General features: G+C 41.9%; 1 protein-coding gene across 4 annotated transcripts in view; it reads left to right on the top strand.

Moving 5' to 3' along the window:
- Nucleotides 1-26,184, top strand: part of atrx (ATRX chromatin remodeler) — a 35,502-nt gene extending 9,318 nt beyond the window's left edge. For 3 of the 4 annotated variants that reach the window (XM_040016530.1, XM_040016532.1, XM_040016531.1), the window contains exons 15-34: nucleotides 1,665-1,806; nucleotides 1,930-2,039; nucleotides 2,274-2,420; nucleotides 2,505-2,682; nucleotides 3,043-3,180; nucleotides 3,277-3,452; nucleotides 3,546-3,663; nucleotides 7,547-7,677; nucleotides 7,941-8,035; nucleotides 8,154-8,293; nucleotides 10,033-10,183; nucleotides 10,268-10,368; nucleotides 11,133-11,241; nucleotides 11,387-11,564; nucleotides 13,148-13,339; nucleotides 20,775-20,924; nucleotides 22,547-22,663; nucleotides 23,810-23,905; nucleotides 23,979-24,107; nucleotides 24,614-24,838. In XM_040016530.1, coding sequence (XP_039872464.1) covers nucleotides 1,665-1,806; nucleotides 1,930-2,039; nucleotides 2,274-2,420; nucleotides 2,505-2,682; nucleotides 3,043-3,180; nucleotides 3,277-3,452; nucleotides 3,546-3,663; nucleotides 7,547-7,677; nucleotides 7,941-8,035; nucleotides 8,154-8,293; nucleotides 10,033-10,183; nucleotides 10,268-10,368; nucleotides 11,133-11,241; nucleotides 11,387-11,564; nucleotides 13,148-13,339; nucleotides 20,775-20,924; nucleotides 22,547-22,663; nucleotides 23,810-23,905; nucleotides 23,979-24,107; nucleotides 24,614-24,838 — 2,823 coding nt within the window. Of the gene's footprint in view, nucleotides 1-1,664; nucleotides 1,807-1,929; nucleotides 2,040-2,273; nucleotides 2,421-2,504; nucleotides 2,683-3,042; nucleotides 3,181-3,276; nucleotides 3,453-3,545; nucleotides 3,664-7,546; nucleotides 7,678-7,940; nucleotides 8,036-8,153; nucleotides 8,294-10,032; nucleotides 10,184-10,267; nucleotides 10,369-11,132; nucleotides 11,242-11,386; nucleotides 11,565-13,147; nucleotides 13,340-20,774; nucleotides 20,925-22,546; nucleotides 22,664-23,809; nucleotides 23,906-23,978; nucleotides 24,108-24,613 lie in introns of all 4 variants that reach the window. The other variant, XM_040016529.1, reaches the window with a different exon arrangement.
- Nucleotides 26,185-27,819: the final 1,635 nt, after the last annotated feature.

The following is a 27,819-nucleotide window of genomic DNA, read 5'->3' as shown; positions in this document are numbered from 1 at the left end:
TATAGACTCGATATTCAAAGCCCTGAGCTGTTGTAGGAAGTGGAAAGAAAATGAAGAGTTTCCAGTGAATATTAGTTGTTAGAGGATCTAATGATGAGCAGTACGTTTCATTATTTGCACTTTATGCTAAATTAAATCATGTGTCTTAAGTTTTTCAGATCAAGCAGTTGGAGAGTCTGCTTTGGAAGTTATAGTAATTACCATAAAACAAATATATGAATCAAGGATTCAGAAAGGTTAGTGTGAAAAGATGGGCTGTCAACTAGCTTGTGAAATACACTGGTGTGAAACTAACAGGGATCCTGGACTTTGACGGTTGGTGTGTATGCCAATGCAAATTTATGTTTAATAGGCCAATAACACATTTCCTGACCAATCTCCCTATTACTACAAATTTAAACTTGGCACAAATGCTGGTAGGTTAGAACTCATCCTGCTGATTTTGAGTTGGTTCTCAGTGGTGGGAATGCTGCTGCATTGTGGGTGGTAAATGGCTACGAATAAAGAAAAATCCAGAGTGAAATCAAGTCGAATGGATATGTTTTTTTGTTTTCTTTTTGGTAGAGAAAATAAGAATTACAATAAAGGGATTTGCTAAACTGCCATGTGGACCAGTCCCAAATTTAATTGTGATAACATTTTTGTTATTGGGATCTATAGTGTATGGGGTAGACTTTTTTTTTTTTGTGGTGCATGACATTTGAGAACCACTAAATCTCTTCTTTTTTGGTGGGGGGGGTCGTCAGTCAGATGAAACTTGCAGAAATTGTCCTGCTAAATAAAGTCTGACTGCTTCCTGTTGTCCTGTAACTCCTGCATATGATGTAAAATGTTCCTGGTGTTTGTACCAGGACTCTCTGGCAGCTGTGGCCTTTGAACCACTCTGCTCATCCTCTTTTGCCTGCAGTGGCACATTTTTTTTTTTTTTTTTCTTCTTCTTTTAAACCTTCATCTAAAAGAAGCCCATAGCAGTCCGCTGATGGCTGCCTCTGGGAGCAGTACTGCCAACAGTAAGTGGGTTGAGGCTGCTGGTCCAAATCAAACATTTACTGGAGAGAAGCAGATGTTGGGGAGACGAGGGCCACACAGAACCACAGCATGCTTCACAGCTGTCTCCATTTTTGTTTCTTGTTCTCCATTATCTCCCTGTTGTATTATTGGTGGTTGTGTTAGCATTAGCGTTAGCATGGTTTCATAACAGCCTGTATGTATCCAGCATACAAAGTGCCAGTTGTGGTGGCTACATTGTTTGCCAATATTAACGACCCATGTAAAAAGTCAGCCATGTGCTCATAATTCAGGGGTAGCTCTGCTGTTAAATACATTTAAAGGACATTTTTAGAAAATGAAAGTGTAACGAGCAGCAGGGTGTTTCCGTAAGTACTTTATTTTTTTATTAAAATGAATAAAATGCGCTATGGTTTAGTCAGAATTGCCAAAAGTGCATGATGGATTTTTCTCTTAATTTGTGAAATTGACCATGCATTAGCCTAAACGGGCTTCCTTCACATACACAGACATAAAAAGAGCGAGGTATTTTGTTGGAGATACAAAGTGAGAAATTTAACATACTGGAAGAATTAGTGATATATTTCTTTTACTTAAGACGTTATTTCCAGATTTTAGAATTAAAATAATCTTTTTGGCTCTTCTTCATTTTGCAGGTGATTGTGGTGGAGGAGTCTTCCCAGGTTGTCTGCCCCATCACTACCAAGCTGGTGCTGGACGAGGACGAAGAAACCAAAGAGCCTCTGGTGCAGGTGCACAGGAACCTGGTGACAAAGCTCAAACCTCACCAGGTTGATGGTAAGGACACAATGCACAAAGAATTTTGAACCGGTAGGAGCTGGAGAAAAAAAAAAAAGCAAAGCAAGCCTGAGGTGCTTGGCACTGATGTTTCCTATCGTGTGTGTTTTGTGTCCGTGTCAGGAGTGCAGTTTATGTGGGACTGCTGTTGTGAATCGGTGAAAAAAATTGAGAAGTCTTCTGGCTCTGGCTGCATCCTTGCCCACTGTATGGGCCTGGGAAAGACTCTGCAAGTGAGTTACTTGCCTTATATTGTCTGTTCATTTTCACTCTTGTGCAAACTACACCAGTTGTGTAATGCAATGTTTTTAGCTGCCCCAAACTTACAGAAATGACCTCCTGTGGAACATTAGAACAGCACAGAGAAGCAGGTGTCAAAATCAGTGCTTATATTAAAAGGCAGTCTGATAAAAATGTTCCTAAGCTCTGTGCTGTTGGTGCAACATTTGACTCGTTTTGTCCTGTAGGTGGTGACATTTCTTCACACGTTGCTGCTTTGTGAGAAGCTCGATTTCAGCACAGCACTGGTGGTTTGCCCCCTGAACACTGTCCTGAACTGGCTCAATGAATTTGAAAAGTGGCAAGAAGGAATGAAGGATGAAGAGAGTTTAGAGGTAATGGGTTGACCTTGTGACCTTTCAAGCCTTTTCTGTTTCCAGTGCGTTGCTTAGCATATTTACCTTTGGTGTGCTCAACAGGTAACTGAGCTGGCCACAGTGAAGAGGCCACAGGAGCGAGCGTACGCCCTTCAGCGATGGCAGGAGATGGGCGGCGTTATGATCATGGGCTACGAAATGTACCGAAACCTGACGCAGGGCAGGAACATCAAGAGCAAGAAGCTCAAAGAGACTTTTCAGAAGACTCTAGTAGATCCAGGTAGAGTGATTTTTACGTTACATGTTATGGACTTAGGTTATCTTTCGGTGCTCCTAAAAATCAATCTTGTGGTCCAAATGATCCTTTTTTAAACTGATATAAGCTAAAACAAACATTCACTTTAAGTGAGTAAATCTCTGGCTGAATGTAGACTCAGTCCTGGGGTTGTTTTTTGCACGTTAGCTGTTCTAATGTGGCCACATGTACCAAATTAGCCAAACTGTTTTCATTTTCTTTTGTTTACATCTGAGCCTGTTACTGGTAAACCCCTTTTTTTTTTCGATGTGCGTGCCATTCCAGCGGTGTGACCTGATCTGAAATTGGCTGCATTAAAATTATCCTTGTGTTCATTTTTACTAGGGCCAGACTTGGTGATCTGTGATGAAGGCCACATCTTGAAGAATGAGGCCTCTGCTGTGTCCAAAGCAATGAACTCTATCAGGACGAGGAGGAGGATTGTGCTGACTGGAACGCCGCTGCAAAATAACCTTATTGAATGTGAGACTTCCTGCTATCATCCATGTGAATCATTTATATGGATGATTTTTGTTTACTTTTTAAAAATAACTTTTCTGACTTTTGTCTCCTTACCAGACCACTGCATGGTGAACTTCATTAAGGAAAACCTGCTTGGTTCAGTTAAGGAGTTTAGGAACCGCTTTATTAACCCCATCCAGAACGGTCAGTGTGCCGACTCCACCCTACAAGATGTCCGGGTCATGAAGAAAAGAGCTCACATTCTTTATGAGATGCTTGCTGGATGCGTCCAGGTATATATTTAAAAAAACATTTTTGTGTTTGAAATGATTCTCTCAGGCCTCCTTTGACTTCCTGCTTAAATAATGCATTTGCTTTTCCTACAGAGAAAAGATTACACTGCACTCACCAAGTTCCTACCTCCCAAGCATGAGTATGTGTTGTCAGTCAGAATGACTCCAATCCAGGCTAAACTTTACAGATACTACCTGGAGCACTTCACAGGTGAGAACCAAGCTTTAGTGCAGTTTGTTTTTTGCTTTGTTGATGTTCAACAACCCTAAGTTTTAGTCCCAACTAGAGGAAAACTCTTTGGTACTAAAATTGTGTTAATTTAACTCCCCATATTTTTCCCATGGTTATTCACGCCCTGCTGCAGTGGCTCTCTGCCTCACCAGTGTGGGCCCATGGTGCAGTTTGACAACCACTGCTTTAAACTATTTGGATCTTTGGGGGTTATAAACAGCAGGGACTCTTGTGGCTGCTAGCAGTGCTTTCCCAGTGACAAGTCTGATCTGATTGCTCATACAAAGATTTAGACCACGCTTAGACGAAAACAAAATTAGGGAATTCGACTGGAAAACATGTATAGGCTAGGACTAGGTTAAATCCTACTGCGGGAGTTCTGTTTCTCTTGAAAGTGCTCTCCTTACTGGATTTGCTCAGACAAGGTTTTTAGATAAATGGAGGGTCTTTCTGGTGGCGCATTGTTAAGTCATTTAGTGAACTTTTCCTCTGAGTGTGTGTGTGTGTGTGTGTGTGTGTGTGTGTGTGTGTGTGTGTGTGTAAGAGTGGCAGCTGGCACAGTGCCGCAGGCAGGGTTTAAGCCCAGTTTCCCACGTCTCCCTAATGAAGAGCTCTGGGAGTGAGGGAACAGAGGGTGTGGGGCATAAAGGGAAGGGAAAGAAATTTCTAGGGAGAAGGGGCCAGAGGTTTTACACCAAAAGCAAAGAACAGGAGGGCTGGTATTTAAGAACAGGAGTGTTTGGAGGGATTGTTGGTATGTGTTGTGGCTCATTAGGCTGGGTTGTCCACAGTGCACAGCGCTGATGTTGTGACAGAGGATTTAGTGTTTTAAAGTGGTGTCTTCAGACTAAAGACCACCACGGGTTGTGGTGGGAATAGCCATAAATATTCTCTCCTTTAATTCCACCGCTTATGTAAAACTTAAACTAACTTCTGATATCTTGGGGTCAGTGCAGGTCAGCATCCTGAATAGGTACGTTAGTGTTTTAGCGACTGCTTTTTGCTCTAGGAAGCAGCTGATGGAGCAGATTATAAGGCTAAGAATTAGCTATTAATCATCGGCTTTATTGTGTTTTTGTGGTTTCAGTGTTCATTCCTTGAGAAGAATGATTTGCACTTATTGCTTGGTTTTAGTTTTGTCTGTATAATTACTTTGTAAATGCACAGTCAAAATCAAGCAAAGTTTTCAGGCCGTTGCACGTTTTCCACATTTTCAGACTAATCTAAAATGGATCGAATTTATTTTATTTTCTTGTCTGTCTGCACACAATACTCAACCGTATTCAAACAAAAACAGGTCTTTGGGTATTGTGTAAATGTAAGAAAAATAATGAAATGGCTAATTTGCAAGTATTCCGACCTTTGCATTTGTACTTTGTTGTTGAAGGAAGTCTTGGCAGCTGAGCCATCCTCAAATCTTATTAAAAGTGATCTCCCATCCTTCTTGGCAGAAAAATGTAAAAAACTCAACCAGGTTTGATGTGCCGATAATGTGCACAGCCATTTTCAGGTCTCTCCGGACATGCTTTGTTGAGTATTTCGTTGATGTCTGTACTCTCTAGCTCTCAGAGGGGATTTTTATCATCTTGGCTCAGTTTGATCTAAATGGTGAAGGAGTTTGCCCTTTTAGGAATTAGAGGGGGAAACATGATGCTATAAGATGACGAGAGCAAATAAAAGAGTTAAATTTAATTCATATAGTACCAAATGTCGGCAATAGTCAACTCGAGGAGCTTGATATTGTAAGATAAGCACCTTAAAATAATTGAGAAAACACTCCAACAATCAGACGACCCCCCCTATGCGCAAGCACTTGACAATAGTGGGAAGGAAAAACCTCTGGCAGAATCAAGCTTAGGGTGGGGCAGCCGTCTGCTATAACCAGTTGGGGTTGAGGGGAGGAAGACAAGATAAAATACAGCCTGTGGAAGAGAAGTCAAAGATTAATAACTAATGCAGCACAATAGTCCTGATGATAATCTTTTTCATAACTGTTCAAAAACAGAATTGTTTCTGGAAAACATTTTTAGAGCTCAACCCAAGCCACTTTTGTATCTATCTGGCAGCACCTTCTAGGTCATTATCTTGTTGACGTGGACACTTTAGAGCTCTCAGGATCTCAGAGTAAAGTTAGACTTTTTTTTTTTTTTTTTTTAAATCCATTTTTTCTATGCGTCTGTCCAGCTAATCTCCCACATTATGTAACAGAAAAACTGTCACAGTCAGCCACCGCTGTGTTGACCTGTAACAACAGTGTCAACGAGGCATTCCTGAATTGTGGTTTCCACGATACATGCTGTTGGATATCGTGACCAAATAATTCAATCTTTGTTTTGTCAGACAAGACGATATTTCTTCTAACTGTATGAAAGTCATTAAGGTTCCTTTTGGCAAACTCCCAGCAGGCTGTCATGTGTCTTTTAGACAGGAGCGACTTCCCCCTCGCTACTCTTACTATAAAGGCCTGATGGGTGGAGCGCTGACCTCTAATCAACTTTTAAAAGCATCTTGAGGATAATTGATAAAATTAGAGCTCAAATGTGAGTCTCACTCCAAATGCTGTTTTTGCTTTGTTGTCTAAGAAGCTTGGAAAGAAAAGCGTCTGGACTTCTTTAGGTTGCTTGAAGACGTTTCACCTCTCATCCGAGAAGGTTCTTCAGTTCTTGAATTCAGTTCCTAGAACTGAAGAAGCTTCTCGGATGAGAGGTGAAATGTCTTCAAGCAACCTAAAGAAGTCCAGACGCTTTTCTTTCCAAGCTTCTTAGACTACGATGACCTGGATGACTGAGAACCTTCACAGACCTTTTGCTTTGTTGTTTTTTCAGTGTTGTGTGTAGGTTTAAAATTAAGAGTTGAATCCTTTTTAAGATGAGTTGAGATTGCTTAGAGCTTGTTCACTATGAAAAAAAAAAAACAAAAAACAACAACCTCTGAGTACCAATTAAATATTTTGCTATATCCCCCTCTGACACTCCGGCCAGCATTAATCTGTATTAACTGTCAAATTACTGTTTACCTCAGCTGTGTGAAGCTTCCATATCTGTTTACTGTGGAGTCCAAAACTGGTTAGTCAAAGCTCATTTGTTGTTATGGCTGGCTAGTTGTGAGCAGTTCATTTACTGGGGAGAAATGCATGTTTAATCTGCTGACAGTAACAAACTGTTTAATTATTCCGACTAAAAGACTTATGCACGTTTTAGACAGTGGAGTTGAGGCACGGGGTGTGGAAGGAAGATGATGAAGTGGATACAAGGGAGAGAGGGAGTAGTGGTGGAAAAGGTAGAGGAAGATGTGAAAAAAGAAGCGAATGATAATGTTGAGGTTTCAGAAGGAGGGATAAGATCCAAGGAAGAGGCAGTACAGTGTCAGTGCAGATGGGAGATTTTGAACCACCATGGACTGCCACTCTTACTTCTCCTTCCATTCAACCCTGTGTGGTTACAGCTTAAAGGCTTAATACTGACAAAGGTGTGAATTGTGTTTCTAACAATCTCTCATGACCAAAATATTTTTTTTTAATTATTAAAAACAAGAGTTTATTTATTGTTTTACATTGTTTGATGATGGGCTGTGAAAACATGTAAATTTAAAGCTCTTAATGGATCATATGTAGTTTGAAAGAGTGGTTTGTGATCCTTAAAATGAAAACTAAATTATGATTGGTGTTCTCAGAAATTTCTTAGTTAAGTTTAGCTGTCTGTCAGTTTGTCAGGTTTCCTCTTTTTGAAAGATTACAGAGAGTTAAACTCAGTTGCTCCTGTTCTTATCGTCTGTATGTATAAAAGGTTTAAGAGCATGCTGTCAGGTACGTAATGCGCAAACACATCCATCTTCTCCCTCATATTCTTTCCCTTGCATGCAGGTGTGGGGAATGCTGTGGAGGGGAGCCGGGGCCGCGCGGGGACCAAACTCTTCCAGGATTTCCAGATGCTCAGCAGAATCTGGACCCATCCCTGGTGCCTTCAGCTGGACTACATCAGTAAAGAAAACAGGGTAGGGCTGGGGAAGACGAGACTAAACCACAGCAAACACTGACTGAAAAACTAGAAATACATTCCCACAAATTGCGCACACTGTAGCAAAACAATAGAAACACATTGCTGACAGGTCACGCTTCGAGCAAGAACACCACATACTGCTACTGAAGCAAAACTTTTCCCCTTATGCATCGTTTCTGCTGCCCAAGATCGAGCCCTGCGTACAGCTGACCTGCATTGCTGCACAGTTGAGTCTCACACAAGTGTACTTTCCCGCAGGGTTTCTTTGACGAGGACAGCATGGACGACTTCATCGCTTCAGAAACAGAAGAATCCTCAATGAGTCTGACCTCCGAAGATGAGAAGATCAAAAAGTAAAGTCATGTTTGTTTGTTATTTATTTCTTTATACAGATATGACATAATTAAACTGCTTTTCTACTCGGCATCTTACTCTTGCTAACCCAGTCTCGCTGTGCCTCCTGGCTAATAGGAAAAAGAAGCAGGGAAAAGGGAAAAAGAAGGGATCTGACGATTCGGACAGTGATGATGTTGAGGTCATCAAAGAGTGGAACACCAGCTCTCGTGGCAGGAACGGCGAGGGCCGAAACAGAGCGGAGTCTGTAGAGGAACGTGAGTGTGCAATAACACACAGAGGGGACTACGATTGGTTGGCTGGGTTTAAGAGGGTCATGAACTGTACTGCATGGTTGGAAATCTATATAACATTTCAGGCTCTGATTCAGTCCTTCCTACTCTCTAAGTAATTAGTTAGTGAGAGGGGAATCTGTTTTATCAGAACTGACCTCAGGGAACCAAGCACACTACCTGCTTGTCTGTGAGCCTAGGTAAAAAAAAAAAAAAAAAAAGGGAAAAAAAAGCCCCTATTGCAGCCTTTTTATTTTATGCTGAAGTATAACAGGCTCCGAGCTGATCCATTTGCCCTTGTCCTTATTCATTCCCACATACTGAGGAATGATGATTATATTGTGATATCCTTCTGTTTTATTTAGAAATTAGGAGGCTTCACATCCAGCTGCTGCTACAGGCAGAAGCTGTTGATGAGTGCGCCTCTCAGTATAAACAAATATGAAATGCACGCATTTCCATCCCATTCTCATGAACCCGATGTCTCCATAGATGTTTTGATTTCTCACTTTAATCCAGGATGATTCGATTCAAAGTCTTTAAACACATTTTTAGCTATAATGTGAGAATTTTTATGTCTATTAAGAAAAAAAATCAATACGCTAATTAAGCAAAAGTTTTAATTAAAGGCCTAATAGAATGACATGGAAAAAGTGATGACCTTTTATACCTAAAGGGTCACACCTGAAAATACCTGGATGTAAACTGGAACTTTACTGGTTGGTAGGGATGAGCAGCTACTTGTGGGTTTGAGTGAGTCTAAAATCTTCTGTTTCCTTTAAAGTCAAAGATTCATGGAGATACAGTATATGGATCAAAGTACAGAGCCATCTATACATCACACCTACTGTAGATGCTCGGCCATAGAAACCTGTGAAATGAGGCAGTTTCTGTGCTGAGGTTAATGCCAGAGGAGTTTTGGAACTCTACAGGTTTTAAGTGCGAGTCTTGGCGACTTCTGTGTGGCTCAGCGCTCGGTGACCCGGCTCTGTAGCATTTTGTGGTCTGCTGCTTTGTGGATGACTTGCTGTGGTTCCTAAACACTTCCACTTTGCAGTAACACCACTTACAGCTAATCGTGGAAAATGGGGGGGGGGAAAATCACGTTGCGTTGGTGGCATCCTATTACAGTACCACGTTCTTCAGAAGGACTTGTTCTTTCATAAATGTTGGTAAAGGCAGACTGCATGGTTAAGTGCTTGATTTTGTACACGTGTGGGACTGGCCGTGACTCCAAAGGTACACTATATCATGCACCAGCAGTTGTACTGCATAATACTGAGAGAGCTGTTTAAAGGTAGCAGTAACTGTCATGTAATGGAAGATGGTCTGGGACAAAATTATGACAGTGCCAGAAATGTTAGGATGATCATCTACTACCCAGGTCCACTAATCACTTAGTCAAAATGTATCAAATCAAAATGATCAGCATGATATTGGCATCATTGTGTTATGCAAAAAAAGAAATTTTGCATATGCAGATCTAGCAGTGGCAGTAGAAGCTTGAGTTTGGAATCACTAATAGTATCCACGTATTAAGTGCTTGGTTGAGTTTACAGACATATTAAAACAAAATAAAAAGAATAATTTTCACACACTTAACTGCTGTAACACAATAGACAACCATGTAATAGTGGGCCTCAGCTTTGGAAGCTTAGTGTCTGTTACAGGCTTGTTGTTGTCAGATGCATGTAGGCTAACCTGTAACTCTGTATTATAAACAGCTCGGCCCTCTGGCTCTGCACCAGGAAGTCCCACTGCTGACTGGCACAAGGAGTTTGTCACGGAGGCTGACGCTGAGATCCTGGAGCACTCAGGGAAGATAATGCTGCTTTTTGAGATCCTGCGCATGGCTGAGGAAGTAGAGGACAAAGTGTAAGTGTGTTTGTACTGTGTGCAAGCGTAGCCTTTGTCAGTTTGCAGTGTCATTGCAAGGCGTGTCTCTGTGTTTGTCTTTAGGTTGGTGTTCAGTCAGTCTCTCATCTCTCTGGATCTGATTGAGGATTTCTTAGAGTTGGCTTGCAGAGCTAAAGATGAAGAGAAAATTTCTCCATACAAAGGTATGTTTTGGGCATTTTTACATAGCATTACACTATGCAAAAATGAACCTATGCCCTGTTACTGACTTGCTAGACTTAGCCAAGCACTGTTTAGTATTATAAGCGAGTTGAGATTGGCAAGCTTCATTTTGTCCCAAGATTCATTTTTGTGGTTTTACACTGAGCTTTTTAAAGTGACACGTGTGTGAGTGAGTGTATGTGTGTATGAGAGAAACTGTGTTAAAATTTTTTAACATGAGCCTTGGATAAGGATGAAGCATTTCCATAGAAATGCAGGTTTTCGACTCATAAGTCAACCCACATGCAGCATGTATTCTTACATGTGTACTGGTGTGCTTATTACTCTTAAACACACACCAACATACACACATTGCCGCTGGTGTAAGGTCATGTTCCTAATTAAACTTCAGCAGCTGTTTTTGCTTTCATTTTGAAAATGATTAGACCTTGACTTTTTATTCGACAAAAAATGTTTGCTCAAGGGTTTGTAATTTGTAATGAAAAGATCACAGTGCCGTAATTGGAAACATGCTGAAATGTTGGTTATGAAGGCTGGTGGGAGGGGTTGGGTTGGCCATCTTGAAGGCTAAACATGGCTGGCCTCTAACCAACACAGCCATCTATCTGCTGCCTGTTAATACCAAAACTAAGTCTCTTTGACAAGCAAAAGGCAGCACTGACGCAGATACATGTGCTTTTGAAGTTTCTGTTGAACGTAGACGGCAGATGGCAAATCAGATTTCGTTCCTCTCGTGTTTGTGAAGGTGAAGGCAAGTGGTTCAGGAACATTGACTACTATCGTCTGGACGGCTCTACCAATGCCACCACCAGGAAGAAGTGGGCCGAGGAGTTTAATGACACCAGTAACACAAGGTGACATCTTTGCTGTGTTTACAAAATGCAAAATGATGACAGCGACTTTGCAAAAAAAGAGCATGAGAATCTTAAAGCAACATTTTTGCACGTGACACAGGATATAATTGTGATGTGTCTCCTTTTGCTCCATTTTCATACACAGAGGCCGTTTGTTTCTCATTTCTACAAGAGCTGGTTCACTTGGCATCAACCTGGTGGCAGCAAATCGGGTCATCATCTTCGATGCCTCCTGGAATCCATCCTATGACATCCAGAGTATCTTCAGGGTTTACCGCTTTGGGCAGCTTAAGACTGTCTACGTCTACAGGTTGCTTGCCCAGGTGAAGTTTAATAAAAGTCAATACATTTGCAGGTAAACTAGCCACCAATAACCAGCAAGCAGGTTGGTCTTTGTATATAGATTATAAGACTTTCATGAGTATAAACAGTTTCATGCAAGATGCTCTGTATAAGTTGTGGCTTACAACATTTACCAGCAAAGCCAGCAAACGTTGAAAAGCCACAATAAAGTATAAGAATGGTTTAACCTCCTAAGACCCGAGCTCTTCCATGGCATGCATTTTTAATTCTCTTTAATTCTCTTTGATATTTGGGCATATTGGGACCTCATGAATGTAAAAACAAAGAATTGCCAGGGTTTTTTGTTTTTTGTTTTGTTTTGTTTTTTTGTTTTTTTTTAAACCTGATTTTTGTTTCTAAGAAAAATGAGAGCCACATATGAGGACATTCGTTTTAAATTTTGATAGAACAGTGACATTAGAATGTCCTCATAAGTGGATATCAGGCCCTTGTAGAGAAACATTAGTGTTTTTAGGTACAGACAACCCAAAATGTGATGTCCACATATGTGGACGCCAGGTCCTAGAAGGTTAAGGTGACAACAATTAAGACTTGTGAAATTCAGCTAGAGATGAGCTGCTGTTGAATTTTTGGGACCAATATTGACTTTATATATAGATTTTGATAAATACATGGCTAATTAGGTGACTAATGCAGCATCGATGGGCTGGGAAGTTGTGGGTTTGCTGACTTGAGGCATTGAAGTGTAGGTGGTGTTCGGGCAACTCTTTTTAACTTTTTGACTTTTGGTTTCACTCTGACCATTTTGAATTTAGCTGAAATATGAGACACTTTTTCTAAAGTCTAGCTAGTGTGTTGTGAGTGTAAAATAGCTTGAAGTGCTTACCTTTCAATCAGCCAAATGCTACGTGCTGACCGAAGAAATCTAGCATGCTAGTTAGTTTCCTGTGATGGCAAATGTATAAGCGATGTTGGCCGAATTTCCAGTATATTGGTCAATTTTTACGTTTTCCTTTCAAACATTCTAAACAGACACATTTCTGTTACATTTCTTTTGTATACTTATTTACTTATTTATACTTATTTACTGTTGCAGAGTGCCCTCTGGTGGACAAACTATGCAACATTAACACAAAACATTGCTGAAGGGCATTTCTCCCATCTCTTTAAATGAAGAGTTGGCAATTTTAATTTATTGACTATTAAAAATACAATAGAAAAGCAAATAAATCTGGTCAGTTAATATTTGCTATCAGGCGAAAATCGTTCGGTTTCTACTTCCAAATAACTCTGCACCAATTTGTGTTGAGCTGTTAGGCTAATACACCTCTTTGAGTATGGCAGACAATAGAATTGGATTCATGCTGGGCAAACTATTGATGACCTAAATCATCATTTTACCTCATTAGGAAATGCAGATTGGTAATGAACTCACTAAACTGTACTTGGAATTCTTGCTGCATTGTCTTGATATTGATGCCTCTGTGTTCATCCAGTATAGGGTGGATGTGATGTGCCTGTGTAATTCTGATTGACTCCTGGGCCACTTGATGTTTTTTAAACCTCCGTTTTTTGTTCATCTCTTTTCATTCTCCCTTTTTAGGGCACAATGGAGGAGAAGATTTATGAGCGGCAGGTAACCAAACAGTCTCTGTCATTCCGGGTTGTGGACCAGCAGCAGATTGAGAGGCACTTTACGATGAACGAGCTGGCCGAACTCTACACCTTTGAGCCAGACTTGCTGGATGATCCCTCTGAAAAGAAGAGCAAGAAAGCCACACCCATGCTTCCTAAGGTAAAGATGCATATATTGTATGTATTTAGATCGAGAAGGTGGGCTTTCAGCAACCCTAACCCTAAGTTAAATTGACACTATAAATCAGACATGTAATTTGGCTTTGATGAATCATTGACTGAGAATTCATGCTTTTCTTTGAAGGAAATGTTGAAAACAGGCTGAAACCTATTAACAGTAGTAAAATAGCTTTTTTTTTTTTTTCTCCTTCAGCAAACATGGCACAGGATGCTATTATAATTGCCAAGCTTGTTTTTTTTTTTTTTCCATACTTTCAGCGAGTAGCTTGTTCTTCCTTTTGAAGTTTTGCACTTCAGTGATAAACTGTTATTTAAACCCAATGCCAGCTTGTATCCTGCTTAGCCTCTTTCTGGGATCTCGGTATTTCTTCTCGTTTCCTTTCATAATCCTGCCCTCGCCTCTTCTTTTCTTCTAATGCAGGTGCAGTGTCACTATTTAGGCCCCCTGGGGTTTAATAAGAACACAGCCCTTACATGGGCCATCCAGTCCAGCACAGCTGCACAGATCTGTCTGTTTACTGCTATTTACTAAATAGTCTTCCCATTGCAACACTCCTGCTGCCCTGCTATAAACCTGCACTCCTCTTTTTTTCATTCATTCCTTGCTGCTTTTTACTTCTCTGTTGATCTTTGAATTACTCCCCTCCTTTCCCACTCATTCCCTTTTTTGAACTCTCTGGGTTTATTCAGATCTGTTTCTTAAGTGGTTTTACCTCTTTGTTTTGGTTTGACCCGGGTTACTCTGCAGAAACTTGTAAACAGACAGGTTTAAAAAAACCCACTGTATATACAGCTTGCATGCTCTTTCATTGGAGAAAAGTCCTTACAGTTCACCTTCATTGGAAATTGTTTTTGTTGTTTTTTTTATTGACATTGACAGAATAATTTGCATTTGCCACTCTCTTGATGAGTATTATCAGGTAGGAGCAGTGTGAGAATCCCCTCAGTGAGCAGCTGCTATAATTTCTCCCACCACATATATTCCTCTAAACCCAGAGTAGCCTACTTAGAGCGCAGCAGAGCACAGTTGGAGATCTGAAGAGGAAAGATGTGTTCACTGAGCTGCGGCCTGTTAGATGTGTATGATCTTTAACGAGCCCAGTGACATTTATATGACACAGTATTAAAGACGGAGAAGCTGACAAGCTCTTATAAAGCCAACCTGTTTTTGGCCAAGGGGTTAACTATGATGTGGCAGCAGGACTGCAGTATTACGGAAGGAATTTGCCATCTGGAATGATGTGAAGATGAGTCAGACACCCTCCATCATTTTCAGCCAAGAACGAGAGAGCTTGTACTTTCTTTCCCCCATTTCTTCACACTGTGAAGTGCAGGGTTTTTTTTTCCACGCAGAAAAGACTTGGGTCACAGAGAAGCTGATATTTAGCTCTTTTTCTGCAAAGCTTTGTTATGGATATCTATTTAACTTGACCTTACCTCAACCCTCATACTGTACCTATAGTTGCACTTTTACTCATGTTCCCGCTCTCTCTTCCATCCACGCCATTTCTTTTCTCTGCCATCTTTGTGACCATCTGCTACTATGACTCGCCTCTCTGCCTCCAAATGTTCAAAGTGAACTCAGTAAAGTTGTTTTTCTTTTTTCGCCCCCTGGCCTCCCCCTGCATGATGAAAGGTCATTATTTAAACCCCACTCTTAAAGATGGCTCTCTAGTCTTCAGAAAAACTAATTGGAGACAAAGGAAGCAGGCGTGCTTCCCGCTAATGACAAAGAAGGCCCTCTCAGCCCAGACATGAGATTTTTTTACTCTCCACCCATCTCTTTCTGAGACACTCTTGCCTACTTCCTGTTCATCACACACTTCCATCTAACATGCTACCACTTGTACTTAAAGTTATGTTGGTAGTCTTTGAACAATTTTTATAAAAGTCTCCAGCATCTCGTGCAGACGTGCTCTGCATTGGACGCTCTCGGCCCGGCTGGCGTGCTCTCAGCAGGTCATGGCTACAGTGGTCATTAGGCTCTGCTAGGAACGCTGAAAGGCCGTGGGCAGGCTATGCCTAAACTACAGTATAGACAGGAGCAGACTGGAGCTATAAAGCACACCATGCTTGTCTCATTAGAGGTAGGAAGTCACTTTTGACCTTGGAGGGGGGAAAAAAAATCTCCCTCAGATAGTCTTCAAGCATTACATGAATGATCGGTAGTTTACAGAGGTCCTTTGTGATGCTGTTGTTGTAAATTACCTGCCCTCAGTTAGGCCGATCTCTCCTTGGATAAACTGTTTCTTTTACTTCCCAGAGTGCCCTTTACCTGCTTTTAGAAAACATGCCTGAGCTTGTACTGGATGTGGAGAGAGCACTAATTATAGTTACAGCAAGAAATTAAGTGGTTGCAGGTGGTGGTGGTGGTGGTGGGGAGAATCAGAAGTCATCATCAGACCTCTGTTGCTATACTCTGATTGTTTGGGACCACCTTTAGAGACTCTGACTTATTTGTCTTTTCTATGATCAATCCTTCTCGGTATGATTTATATGCAGTAGGTGTTTGTACAGGAAATCATTTTGACTTTGCTTGTGGCATTGCCAGTCAATGGGCAGAATATTCATCTGTCATTAAAGGCTTGTATTGATAAAGTGACTCATTTGAGATTGATCAGTCATTCATAGAGTTGCACTTGTTTTCTCATCACCCCACAGCTTACAAATCACCGTGTGAAACAGCATAAAGTCTTTCTCTCTACTCCAGATTTTGAGTCTGAAACTGTTTGACTGACCTGAGAGCTGTTTGATCGAAGTGCATTGGCATCTTTATTCTGACTGTAGCGAGACTTTGGAGCCAATGAATGAATCTGAAAAGAGCAGCAGTCTGCCTCTTCTCGTCTCCCACCCGTTTCTCACCTCAGGCTTGTTCAGAGACTGATTCCTATTTTTATATTCTCATCTCCCCCCTCTCAACCCTCCGCTCCAGCTGGCTGTCTCCTGTAGCGAACCCTTCACTGCTGCTAGCTGAGGCTTGTTTTTATTGGAATGTGGTATGTTTATTGTCTTTTTTTAGCCCTTTATGACATGCATGATTTTTGTTTCTTTGTTAATTGACTGACAGCTAGATAAACCCTCTGACTTGTGTTTAGGCCCCAGAGGGTGTAAAAACAACATGGTTTTAAGGGCAGGGGCGGCCTCCTGATATCAGGTACAAGAGCAGCAGTTGAGCACATTTGTGCGAAGAGACTGTTTAGTGCAGCTCGGTAGAGTTGTGTGTCACTTATGTGCAGCTGGTGGGGAGAGAGAGTTTTGACTGGACTTAATGTTTAGGTATTAGAAATATCCCATACGTTCACATTCCTGCTGTTGCGATCCTGCTTTAGCCCCCTTAGTTGCTATGGCCGATGCACCTGTGTGTCAAAAGCAGTTTGTGACACACACACACACACACACACACACACACACACACACACACACACACACACACACACACACACACACACACAGCCATGCCAGTGCATTAAAAACTCGTGCACAATTTGGGAATAGTTGTTGTAACTGAACAACTGAGAATTTCTTTTGCTCTGCTGCTTTCTTTTCTTGTCTAAATGTTAAACTTTTTCCCTTTACTTCCTTCATATTTTATGGCTTGGTGGAGGCTTACTATTGTGGCAATGACAGGTATAATAGAAACCTCATTGTCAACATATTAACTGATCGTTTAGGATTTTGGAAATGGAGTTAACATGCTTGAAAATGTTCAGAAAGTTGATAATGTGGCCAAAGAACTGCTGCCTGTTATGTAGGCGGCACTTTAATGGCATCATCCCTCTTTACAGTTAAGCGCCACCTAAAATCTGTTGGTAAAGCATACGTAGGCTTCTGTGCCAAGTAGTAAAGTCTACATGAGGCCCACTTATATGGACTCCCAAGTTTTCATCTTTGTGATGTGTGAGGCAGCCACGTTTGAAAGCTCCTTTACATAATTTGTGAACTGTTGGCAGGAGAGCCGTTTTTATACATGTGCAAGTATTTGGTTTAAAGGATGCATGCCTTGGGAAAGGTTCTCATGCATTGGTAAATTTAGTGAAAACCTTGTTTGGTAAGTAGACCATGCAGGTTCTAATGAAAGTACTGGTTCAGTTTGCATTTACAGAGGCTCTTCCTGTACTTGGATTTGAAACATCTGATTATCAGGATCTTCTTACGATTGAGCAGTTTGTGTCCTAACTGAGGAACGTCTAGAGGTCGCCTGCAGACATTACCTGCCACCTCCAGTGCTGCGTCTGAGCAAACGCGCACCAAATGTCTCCCCTGTGCTTTTCTCAAAAGGGAGAAAACATTCAAATGGAGTTGAATTGGCTGATTTACCGCCCACTCTGAGCATCTGCCCACCCGCAGTCTTTTGCCTCAACCCCCCTGCAGTAAATTGATAGTCTTCCACATACAGCTCCATACAGATGACAATAGCATAGGTCAGGTTACCTACAGTCATTAGTGCCGCCTCAGGATACACGCACACATAGCACTAGGATGGGAGATGGACCGGACCACCCCAGAGCCACTGCTGGTAGGGATTACTTGGGTATCCCAGAATGCACCGTGTTCCAGTGGGAGCGCCTATACTGTCATTTGACCTGCAGCTCCACTGATCCGTTACTCGACCAGCAGTCAGAAAAACTCCTCTTTCATTCATTTGGATAAAAACACCTCACATTCTCTACACGCTCAGATGGTAGCTTTGTTTTTTCTTCTTGCCACCTAAACCTTCGGGGTAATTTCAAAATTATGTTTCTGTTCAGCAACACAGTAATATTTCTTTTTAAGCAGAGAAAACAGGGTGTGTGTTGATTTTAATTCTTTTAAGGACTGATGCAAAGCTGTCAGCAGTCGTTGTGTACCTTTTGCTATCTGCCCTTCAGACAAGGCTGTAGCGAGATAAAAGCTTTATCACTAGACTCAGTTTGGTGTTTAAATCGGTAAAATGCTGCTGTTTGCGCCGTGCATGCTGCATCCCAAGTGTTTGTGGTGGCCTTGATTGTGACCTTTATTTGACCTCATGCAGACTTATTTTGGCAGAACGAACCATGATGGGTGTCTTTTATCCAAGTCAGACCAACGGGCTCTTCTGTGCTTTTATGTCCTAATTAGAGAGTAAAGCAGCAGTTGAATCGCTGCCTGTGCTGCTGCTCTGAAATGTCTGGTTGTTCAGGGGTGGCCTGGTTTTGTCCTGATTGAGTGTGATGGCTGGGAAACATAAACACATGTCAATGAGGAGCACAATTGGCTTCAGGATCCAAGTGTTGGAGGCTGCAGTGTGCAGGGTTGAGAAACACTGTGTCCCAGTCTTCTTCTACCTGTTTCAGCCACCTGTTTTTTTTACTCTCTGAAGTCAGGGAGGCTCTTGCATATTACCACTCTTCTTCTTTTTATTTTGAAATGGTTGCAATCCACTATTAATTTTATCGTTTGTTTCTGGGGGCTTTTGGGGGTTTTTTTTTTTTTTTTTTTTTTTTTTTACCCTCCTTTTCCTTACTGCTAACTATATTGATGATTAATTTTGTTTGTGTCGTCTCACCCATTGTCACTGTTTAGCTTGAGAGCACAAAGAGCAAGGGAGGAGGGCCGAGCCCCTCTGTGAATTGGCTCGCGTGGAGCAGAAATGATGCAACTTCTGTATGACGTCTCCAGATTGCAAGGTTCCAGTTTAATGTAAAGCTAAGTTGAGACAAAGAAAAGCAAACATGCTGCACAGAGAGTAATTTAAACCATGTTTGTGTGAGCGAAGCCTGGCCCAACTCTTAATTTTTCACAGGTATTGTTTTCAATAACAGTGTAGCCATGGAAACCTCAAAACACATGTGCTGAAAAAATAAATGTATTTATCTTTTTATTTTGGTATCAGAACAGAATTTTCCTCGTTTTCTTGAATTGTGCGTTCAGGTCACTGTTGGAGTTGTTTGTGACATTTGAGCGCGTGCTAATCTGCTTTAAGAGAAGATTTGATGCCTTAAATGTAGTGTTGGTGTTTTTTGAATTTTAGTAACTTAAGAGGTTTCTGCAAAAAAAGCAGATTCAAGGTGCTGTAGAGAAAAATTAGCATTGCATCTGGAACCTTTTCTGTTTTTAAGGGGCTAAAATGTTGGTTTAAAAAAATTATATTATTGACTGCTCAACGTGACATTTAACCATACGTTATTTTGTTTGTAGTCCTTTAACTCTTAATTCTCTCATGAAATGCACATTGCTTTGGTAGTGTGTGTGCAACAGAATGAATCCACTTTGAGTGGGTCACAGTCAAAACAAGATGGCCAGGCTTCACTTGGGGTTGTCGCCTGTAGCCAGTCCTGTGAAAGTTGGGCTTAGCATGGTTTGCAGAGCCAACTCACAGCTTTGCACTGTTGTCTACAGGTTGTAGCTGTTTACTGTCACTAGGGGGCAGTGTCAAAAATCTGAGGGTTACTCTTTTGTTTGAGCTGCTGTTCTTTAAAACTTAGAATTTTAGTTTGAAATCACTTTTTCACATGCATAAAACTTCTGACCCTAATTGAACTCCATATAGCTGTTGCAGTTAAATCATAGATGACAAATATTCAGAGTCAAATGCGTGACAAACAGAAAAAAACACTAAATTGCATCGCGTAGCAGCGGTTTGCAATGTCAATTTTGGTGTGTGCGCTCTTTTACTCAAAGGAACTGGTAGCTGGTAGCGCTACTGGCAACATAAGTGCACATGCTAGTCATTTCCTGTATAAATGCTTCATGGCTTCTGTGTAAAAAGACCATGTACACTTTGTATGGATGATGGATCTGGTGTAGCCACTTTGATGAGTCCACATGCGTTTTGTTTTCCAGTTTAACCACGGGGTTAGGAGAAAAGAGTGTTCTTGTTTCCAAATTTAAAAAAAAAAAAAAAAAAAGTCTTGTGAGCTGCTGGCCATATTTAATTGCAGACCAGGTCATCGGAATAACTGTAAGGAGTAAGGTGGATGATAATGTTGCTGAGTTTAAAGAAAAGTCCTGAAGATTGACCGTTCAGGGACATCACAGGTCAGTGGATAAAGACAGAAAGATGGAGCTTATGGGAAAAGAGCTTTAGCTCCAGTCACTTTTGAATGTAACAAGTTAATTTCAAGTGAATGTTGAAAAACTGCCAATTAAGCAAAAGATATTTTTAAAAAAAAGAGAGAGAGCTGTTTGGAGCTCACAGAACATTTTTATTGAGAAACACATTGTTTTAATCCAGCAAATATGCACCTCTGTTCATGGGTATTCTTGCTGCATTCTTTGCACATCACATGAAATCCTCTGTAATTAAAAAAGGATTTGTACTTTGCGGTCTGAATATAGAGGAACCTTTAGTGCTCAAGAGGTCTGTGGCTCCTCCACAGTAATCTTTCCTTCCCCTCTAATGATGATGATTTCAAACCCACCGTGACCATATTTTTTCTCATCTTTCCTTGATGTAGGATCCCTTCCTGGCTGAGATGCTGCAGAACAATAAGGACCAGATTGTGTGTTACCATGAGCACGACTCCCTGCTGGACCACAAGGAGGAGGAAGCCTTGAGCGAGGAGGACCGCAAGGCTGCTTGGGCTGAATATGAAGCAGAGAAAAAGGTAGGCGGCGAGCAGAAAACGCATGCATACAGACGCGCACCAGCAAATCCACAAAATCCAAAATCAAAGTGCCACGTGTACAGCACTTAGGCCTCGGGTCTGTCACTCTCCAGAACATTGACATTAATGTGTGAGGTGAACCAGGGCCCCGCTTTTGTTTGTCAAGATGTGCGAGTTAGTGTTGGATCTGTATAATCCTCTCATCACTCAGAGTAAGCAGATGACAGAGGCTCCCCCTTGCTCCGCTGATGGTCATTTTGGCCCACCATCAGGCTAGTGAGCTGCTGTACAAATCACCAAGGCTGTCTAAGCAGTGTCAGCGCTACTTACTGTAAGACCACAGAGGTTTAGGGACTCCTGTCCTCTTCACACACATAACTGTCCCCCCTCTTCCTTCACTTTGTTGTGGGGCAATTAGTGGGGTTTATTTTGAGATGTGTATATTGTAAGAGAACAAGAGCAGGTCTCCTCTACGCCCCTCGAGTAATCCTAGATTCTAATTCACACTAATGATTATTTTTCCAACACACTCTACCCTTCTTTGCCCTCTATGCCTTAAGCTGATTTTCCCTTGGAGCCTCTTCTGCTTTTCAAGAGAACAGAGGGTTCCCAGTCGCAGTAAAGAGAGGGGTCTGTTCCCATCACTTCGATCTGTCTTTCAGCAAAAGAGCAGAAATGGTCACCGTCATCATCAAGAGGTTGTTCGGTATCGTGTTGTACGCCCTGTTTTGCAGGAGAAACAACTGGAACGTAACCCAAGCTCTGCTAATGTCTTCACAACTTAAGGTTTGGCCTGGCGGCGGCTAGAGAGGGCTGCATGTATGAATATCACATTTGCAACTCAGGGAACTGGGAAAAACTGAGAATGCGATTGGAAGCCCAAAACGAAATTGAACCCAAGAGCCCTGGTTCTCACTGGGATGACTTCAGCTTGGTACAAAGCTTACCGAGGCTCATGCCATAAATTTAGATTTCAGATACTGAATTTTGGAAGCAAAGGCTAGATTTGGTTTCCGTCTGTGTGAAAACGTATGAAAGGCGCAGAGCATCGGAAGATGCTGCTAAAGTTAAAGAGGTGTGTGCGCGTAGATTAATGTGTGTTGAAAGTTTTGTACTGTTTAGGTTTGCACACCTGTCTCTGACCAGGTCCAAATATCCCTGCTGGCCCCCAACACACACACAAACACACAGACACACACCCCCCCTTTGCATACCGGATGGCCAGATTACAGGGCACGGGAAAACCATCTGCAGCAGAGACTCAATTACATACAAACATCGGTATCCTGCTGGCCTTTGCTGGGACGAGACTGTTTACTTCAGGTCACTACTTTCACACACATATTTAATACCGCGGGAGCAGGCTGATGTTGGACAGCTTGTTGCTTTTGGAGTTATTTGTGTAGATTTGAAAACTTCATGAAGACTCAACATGAAGTGAAGACCTCATCACATCAATGTGCGACTGAATATGACAGACAAAGTGGGCCGTCGTGTCTCGTCAGCCTCGCCGATTGTTTAGTTTTTCCCATCATGGCCTCAGTGGCTCTTAACACCTGCGTAATTAGCCTCTGCTTCCTCACTCCCTCCTCTGTCTCTTCCTCTTGTCTTTCATCTCTCAGGGTATGTCCATGAGGACCAACTACCAGACGGCATACACTCACGCGGACATGAACAACCCCAGCTACTTCACCTACAACATTGGAGCTTTGCCCTCCATGACCAACCAGCAGCTGGAGGTAAGTAATGAGCTCCACATGTCACCACTGCTGCCTCACACCCGTCCCGCTCCTTCCCCCCGCAGCATGGCGACTCACATTCCTCAAACCCCACAGCTAATTGTGACAGCAGTCCTGGTAGCAGATCAGCCCAACTCTGCCCCACGCTGCTCAACGTCTGCAGCTATTAATGCACAACAACTGATGGAGTGAACAGAACTTTTTGGGTTTTTTTTTTATGGAAATTTAAACTGCTATACGCTGTCTTTATAAATTAAATAATCACATATGAGACATTATGTAAGCGGGAAGCAGTAGACTCTGCAAAGCAGGTTTTGGAGGTCAAAAGTGATTTTGCTGACACATGCTTTCATGTGCATCAGGTCATCCGATTAATGAAAATCTAATATTTAGACTACTTTTGGTTTTCACTGTTGTATTAGACGGTCGCAAACTTTATCTGTCTGCTGTGCGGTGCTGGGCACAGCTAATCAGTTACAGGTTTTTTTCTTTTTTTGTTGGTTGTTGCTGGAAGTGGTGAGACTCAACATTACAGTAAATGTGCAGGCTGTAAATACAAATAATAAGCTAGAAGAATTTCTGTGGAGCTGCACAGATGGAGATGATTCACCTTTTGATGTTACGCATTTTGAAGATTACCATACATAGGATACAATATCTGGCATCTTTTAAATGTTTTGTTCACTTTGCCATCTGTTTGGGAGAGTCCCTGCTTTTATTTTGAAGCTCTGCTACTATTAGCCAACTAGCTCAGAGGTTTCCTGTCTTGTTTCCCCAAAGACAGGCTGATCAGTCATAGTGGTGATATTATTTTGTGAGAATGTGTGAATAGAGGCAGCTCTAGTGAATGTAGAGCTGCCTCTACATTCACTCTGTTATCCTGAGGTTGAAGAGGCTGTGTTGGTCTTTGCTGTGAGGTCTGCTCCTGAGCAGGTGGAGAACTGGTGCTATCATGGCTGAAAGGGAAGGACTAACACTAACTAACATTCTGGGGGAGTTGTGATGGATGAGAGAGGCTCACTGAAGAGGCAGCTGAATATATTGCTCTACTGTTGGTCACAAAGTACTCGACACAGTGAATACAAGCAAAGATCACCTGCCTTCGTCTCATGTGTTTTCTCTCTGCCTTGTTTTGTTTTTGCTCAGGAACTCATAAACCAGGGCCGACAGAAAGTCATCGAGGCTACAAATGCTTTAAAGTCTTTATCACGGGAGTCGCTGGAAGATATAATCAGCAGAGTGGTGAGGTCTTCGAAATCACTTTCCATTTACAGATCTGTAGGGATGTTTTAATGACTGTTGCCTCTCACCACAGTGGAAAGAGAACCCAGCGCTTACGGAGAACCAGGTCCAGGCTGCCGCTCTGGGGCGACAGGCCACCGTGGAGCTGGAGCTTAAACGCAGGGAAGCGATCTACAGGGATGTCCTCAACAGGCAGCAGTCGGTAAGAGCCACTCTGTATATGAGACAGAACAGACAACTGAATGACGCCAACAAATCATCACAGTAGTTTAATTTCATTACTTTATCTATGGTGGTTAAACAGGGTAATTTGTAAATTAATCCATTATGACCAAACAGTCAAAAGGCCAAAAACTGGCAATAATATCACTGTGCATCACAACATTTTGTGCTGAGAGGGCTATACTGGTTTACCTGCACCAGCCAAGAAAAAAGGTTAGCGTGGGAGTAGTATCTCTGTTTACTGTCTGTCTGTGAAAGCATGAGGCGGTTTGACCTCTTAAAAGCTCTGATTCAGCCTTGACTACAGCTCAGAGACACCACTATATGTGACCTCTGATGTCAGCTGTTGAGCTGGGTTTTAACGAGGACAAGGGACCGCCACCCTCACTTCTTCCTATAATTGTTGTCATTGTGTTAAACCGTGACAGGGCAAAGTGTACTTTTTACCTTTGAATTGTGTTAATTTTCAATGTCTGTGTGTTTCAGTTGATGATGTACGTGCAGAAGCTGATTACCAACAGGAAGGTGCAGGAGCAGCAGCTGGCCATGGCCAATCAGGCCAGCTACCTAAACCAGCTGGCCCTGCAGAATGGCATGATGGGAGCCGGCGGGCTCAGTCAGATGGACCTGCTCACTCTTTACCAGCAGCTCCACGGCCTCGGCGGCCATCAGGGTATGGGCAAAAATCCTGGCCCCTCCAAGGGCCTGTAGGTCCCCCCCACCCCCCCAAAAAAAGAAGCTCAAAACACACAGATGCAACGAGCCAGAGGGTCGGTGAGAGACTGAGACTGGACTGCTGTCCACTGGAGCCTCAAGTGAGAGAGACTCTCAGTGCTTTATTCTGTAACTCACTGAGAGGATGTAATGTATAAATGACTGTGTGAAATGTCTGTTAGGAGAGGGGGGAAAAAATGTATATACCGCCTTAATGTTATTCAAGTTCTATATCTTCATTTTTCATGTATTTAAAGTTTTACCCCCAATGCTTTAAGGCATTGTATTGATTTGCCCTTTTTAAAAAAAGGGTTTCCTTATTATTTCCAGCTCAGTTTTTTTATACGGTTTTAAATGCCTAACTATCTACACCTGAGTGGGACCAGTATTGTTGGTGACAGGACTCTGATGCAAAGCGCTACGCGATGATGAACTCCAGTAGATTCCTCCACCTTTATCTAGCAAAGCAGACAGCTGTTGGTGCTGCAAGTCCTGCTTTTTATTTCTTTCTTTCTTTTTGGAAGATGGGAGAAACTGATAAAAGGGGGGGGGGGGGGTACTGGGGGAAAAAAATATGGCCTTATTGATTTGCTAAAAAAACAAAACAAAAAAAGCTCTGTAAAGATTTGAGGTTTGTTGAGAATCTTTTCTATTATGCTTTTAAGTGTTTACATTAGTTGTCGCTGAACATGGTAACGGAATGCTTGTGTTGTTCAGAAACTGCCTGCCAGTTCCTATGACCCTTTTGTAACGTCATCCTCATTGTCACGTGTCGTCTAGCATAGCACCGTGCGTCTCGTTCATTACGTTCCACTTGTGTTGATCCCCGAGCCTGGGTGAGAGGCCGGGTCTCGCAAAGCGGAGGCGGTTCAGCCAGGTGTCACAGAGGGCCCAGAACTTTTACCTTTCAGCATCTTTCAGCGTTTGAAATATGCGTTTCCAGATGGGATTGACAGAGTAAAGGCTGGAAATCTTATTATACCTGGCTGATTTGTGTCCTCTGCTTTGTGAGAAATGTTCTCCTGGACACTGTAGTCTCACCAGGCAGGCCCCCAGACTACTTGTATTCTACTTTGGCACATTCATGCTTCTAAATGCTTAAACTGGTGTAGCTGTTGAACATGAGGAATATGAACGTTTCTCACGGAGAGACGACTTGCCGTCTCCGATTGACTCCTGTGTTTGCACAAGGTGTATTTCATAAATGTAGAAAATGTTTTTTGCCCTTGTCTAAGAATGTTCTTACGTTAGCGAATACACCAACATGATTTGCCCTGAATCTGATCTGCTATTATCTTGATAAGTATTTAATATAACATTTAATAAAGTGACCAAAAGTATAACCGGTGCATGTGTTGGAGTCTTTTTTTTTTTTTTTTTTTTTTTTTTTTTTTTTTAAATTAAAGGGATTGAAGTACTTGCCACTGATTCACTTCGCTGAGTTTACAAAGAGGAATGCTGGTTGCACATTTGTTCTCTCTGATTAGCTCCACCTTGATGATCATTGCATGTTATGCCTTATTAGACAGAGTTTGGGTGGAGACTGATGGGGAATAATACACAGGAAACAAATGCACAACTAATAGGCAGGAAATGGTTTTGATTGCATTTTTGTGAACCGTGCATATTTGCTTTCTTGCCAAGTGTTACAGAATTGTTACCACTTACATTTGTCTTTGTTGGAGTACTGTGCAAAAAGTCCCGAGCCACCTGCCATTTCTTTATATTTGGTTTGGAAATGGGTAAGAGAGATAAAGAAAAACGAGGCAAAGCAGTTTGTACAGTTCTAACAAGGTTTATTTAACAAGGTGTGTTTGTTATAAACACCTTTATTCATTAACACACCCTGAGCACTCTCAGGCAGTTTTCTTGTATATTCTTTAAGTCATCTTCAGGAATAATTCTCCAGGCTGCTTGAAGGACATTCAAAGCTCTTCTTTTACTGCTGGCTGCCTTTTGTTCCCTTCTCTGCGAAGTGAGACCAAACTGCTTCAATAATGTTGAGGTCCGGGCTCTGGGGAGGCCAATCCATGACTGATAGTGTTTCACTGTGTTTTGTAATCCGGGTGTGCTTTTGCTGCATTGTCAAATGCAGCTCCAAACCATGACAAAGCCTCCACTGTGGAGACACTCGCGGTTGTGCTTTCATACATATTGACAACAATTTGAACTGACCATTTCAAATTTGAATTCATCTTTCCATAAAAATCAGCTGCCACTGGTTTTCAGTCAAATTCTTGTGTAATTTGGCAATCTTAAGAACGGCTTCAAATGGAAAAAAAAACAACAACCCAATAATACACCAAAGAAGAACTTTAAAAGACCTTCAGAAAAACTGGAGAACTATTACTCAAGACCAGAGAAAAATACAAAGTGGTCTGGCTCCTTGAACTGAGGTGTGGCTCAAGACTTTTGCACAGTAGTGTAAATCTTAAGCTACAGTCAGCAGCTACTTACTTTAGGTTATCATAGCAAAAACACTAAAGGTGATGGTGGGGCTATAAGGTTGAATATGGTGTATGACGTCAACTTACTACAAGGCAAATTTTCAGGCTTTATGCTAAACTAAATGAACTGCCTCCTGGCTTCAGCTTCCTATTTATGACAGATATGAGAGCGGTATTCGTTTTCTTAACTTATTCTTGGCAAGAGAGCAAATCATTTCCCAAAATTTACGGCTATTCCTTTAACAGCTGGGACGCTGATTCATCCTGATGCAGCGTCCCTGTATTTCACACCCACAGCAAAGTGCCTTTTGTCCCACTCTCTTCTCCCTTCAATCTTTCATCTATTTTTCCCCTCTGCTGGTATTGTTTTCATTTCTCAGCCTGCCAGGGTTTTCCCCCTGCATGTCTTTGACTTTTCCATTCCCTCCCCCCCAGGGGAGCTTGCTCTCCCAGCTTACAGATATCTGCCAGTGGAGAAACATTACAACTATTGCAGATGTTGAAATGTTGATCCCATCCTCACTTAACTCC

This window comes from Simochromis diagramma, unplaced genomic scaffold (genome assembly GCF_900408965.1).
Source record: "Simochromis diagramma unplaced genomic scaffold, fSimDia1.1 OVJJ01000685.1, whole genome shotgun sequence".
NCBI classification, from domain to species: Eukaryota; Metazoa; Chordata; class Actinopteri; order Cichliformes; family Cichlidae; genus Simochromis; species Simochromis diagramma.
The sequence above is the reverse complement of the archived record's forward strand: the minus strand, read 5'-3'. Positions and strand labels throughout refer to the sequence as shown.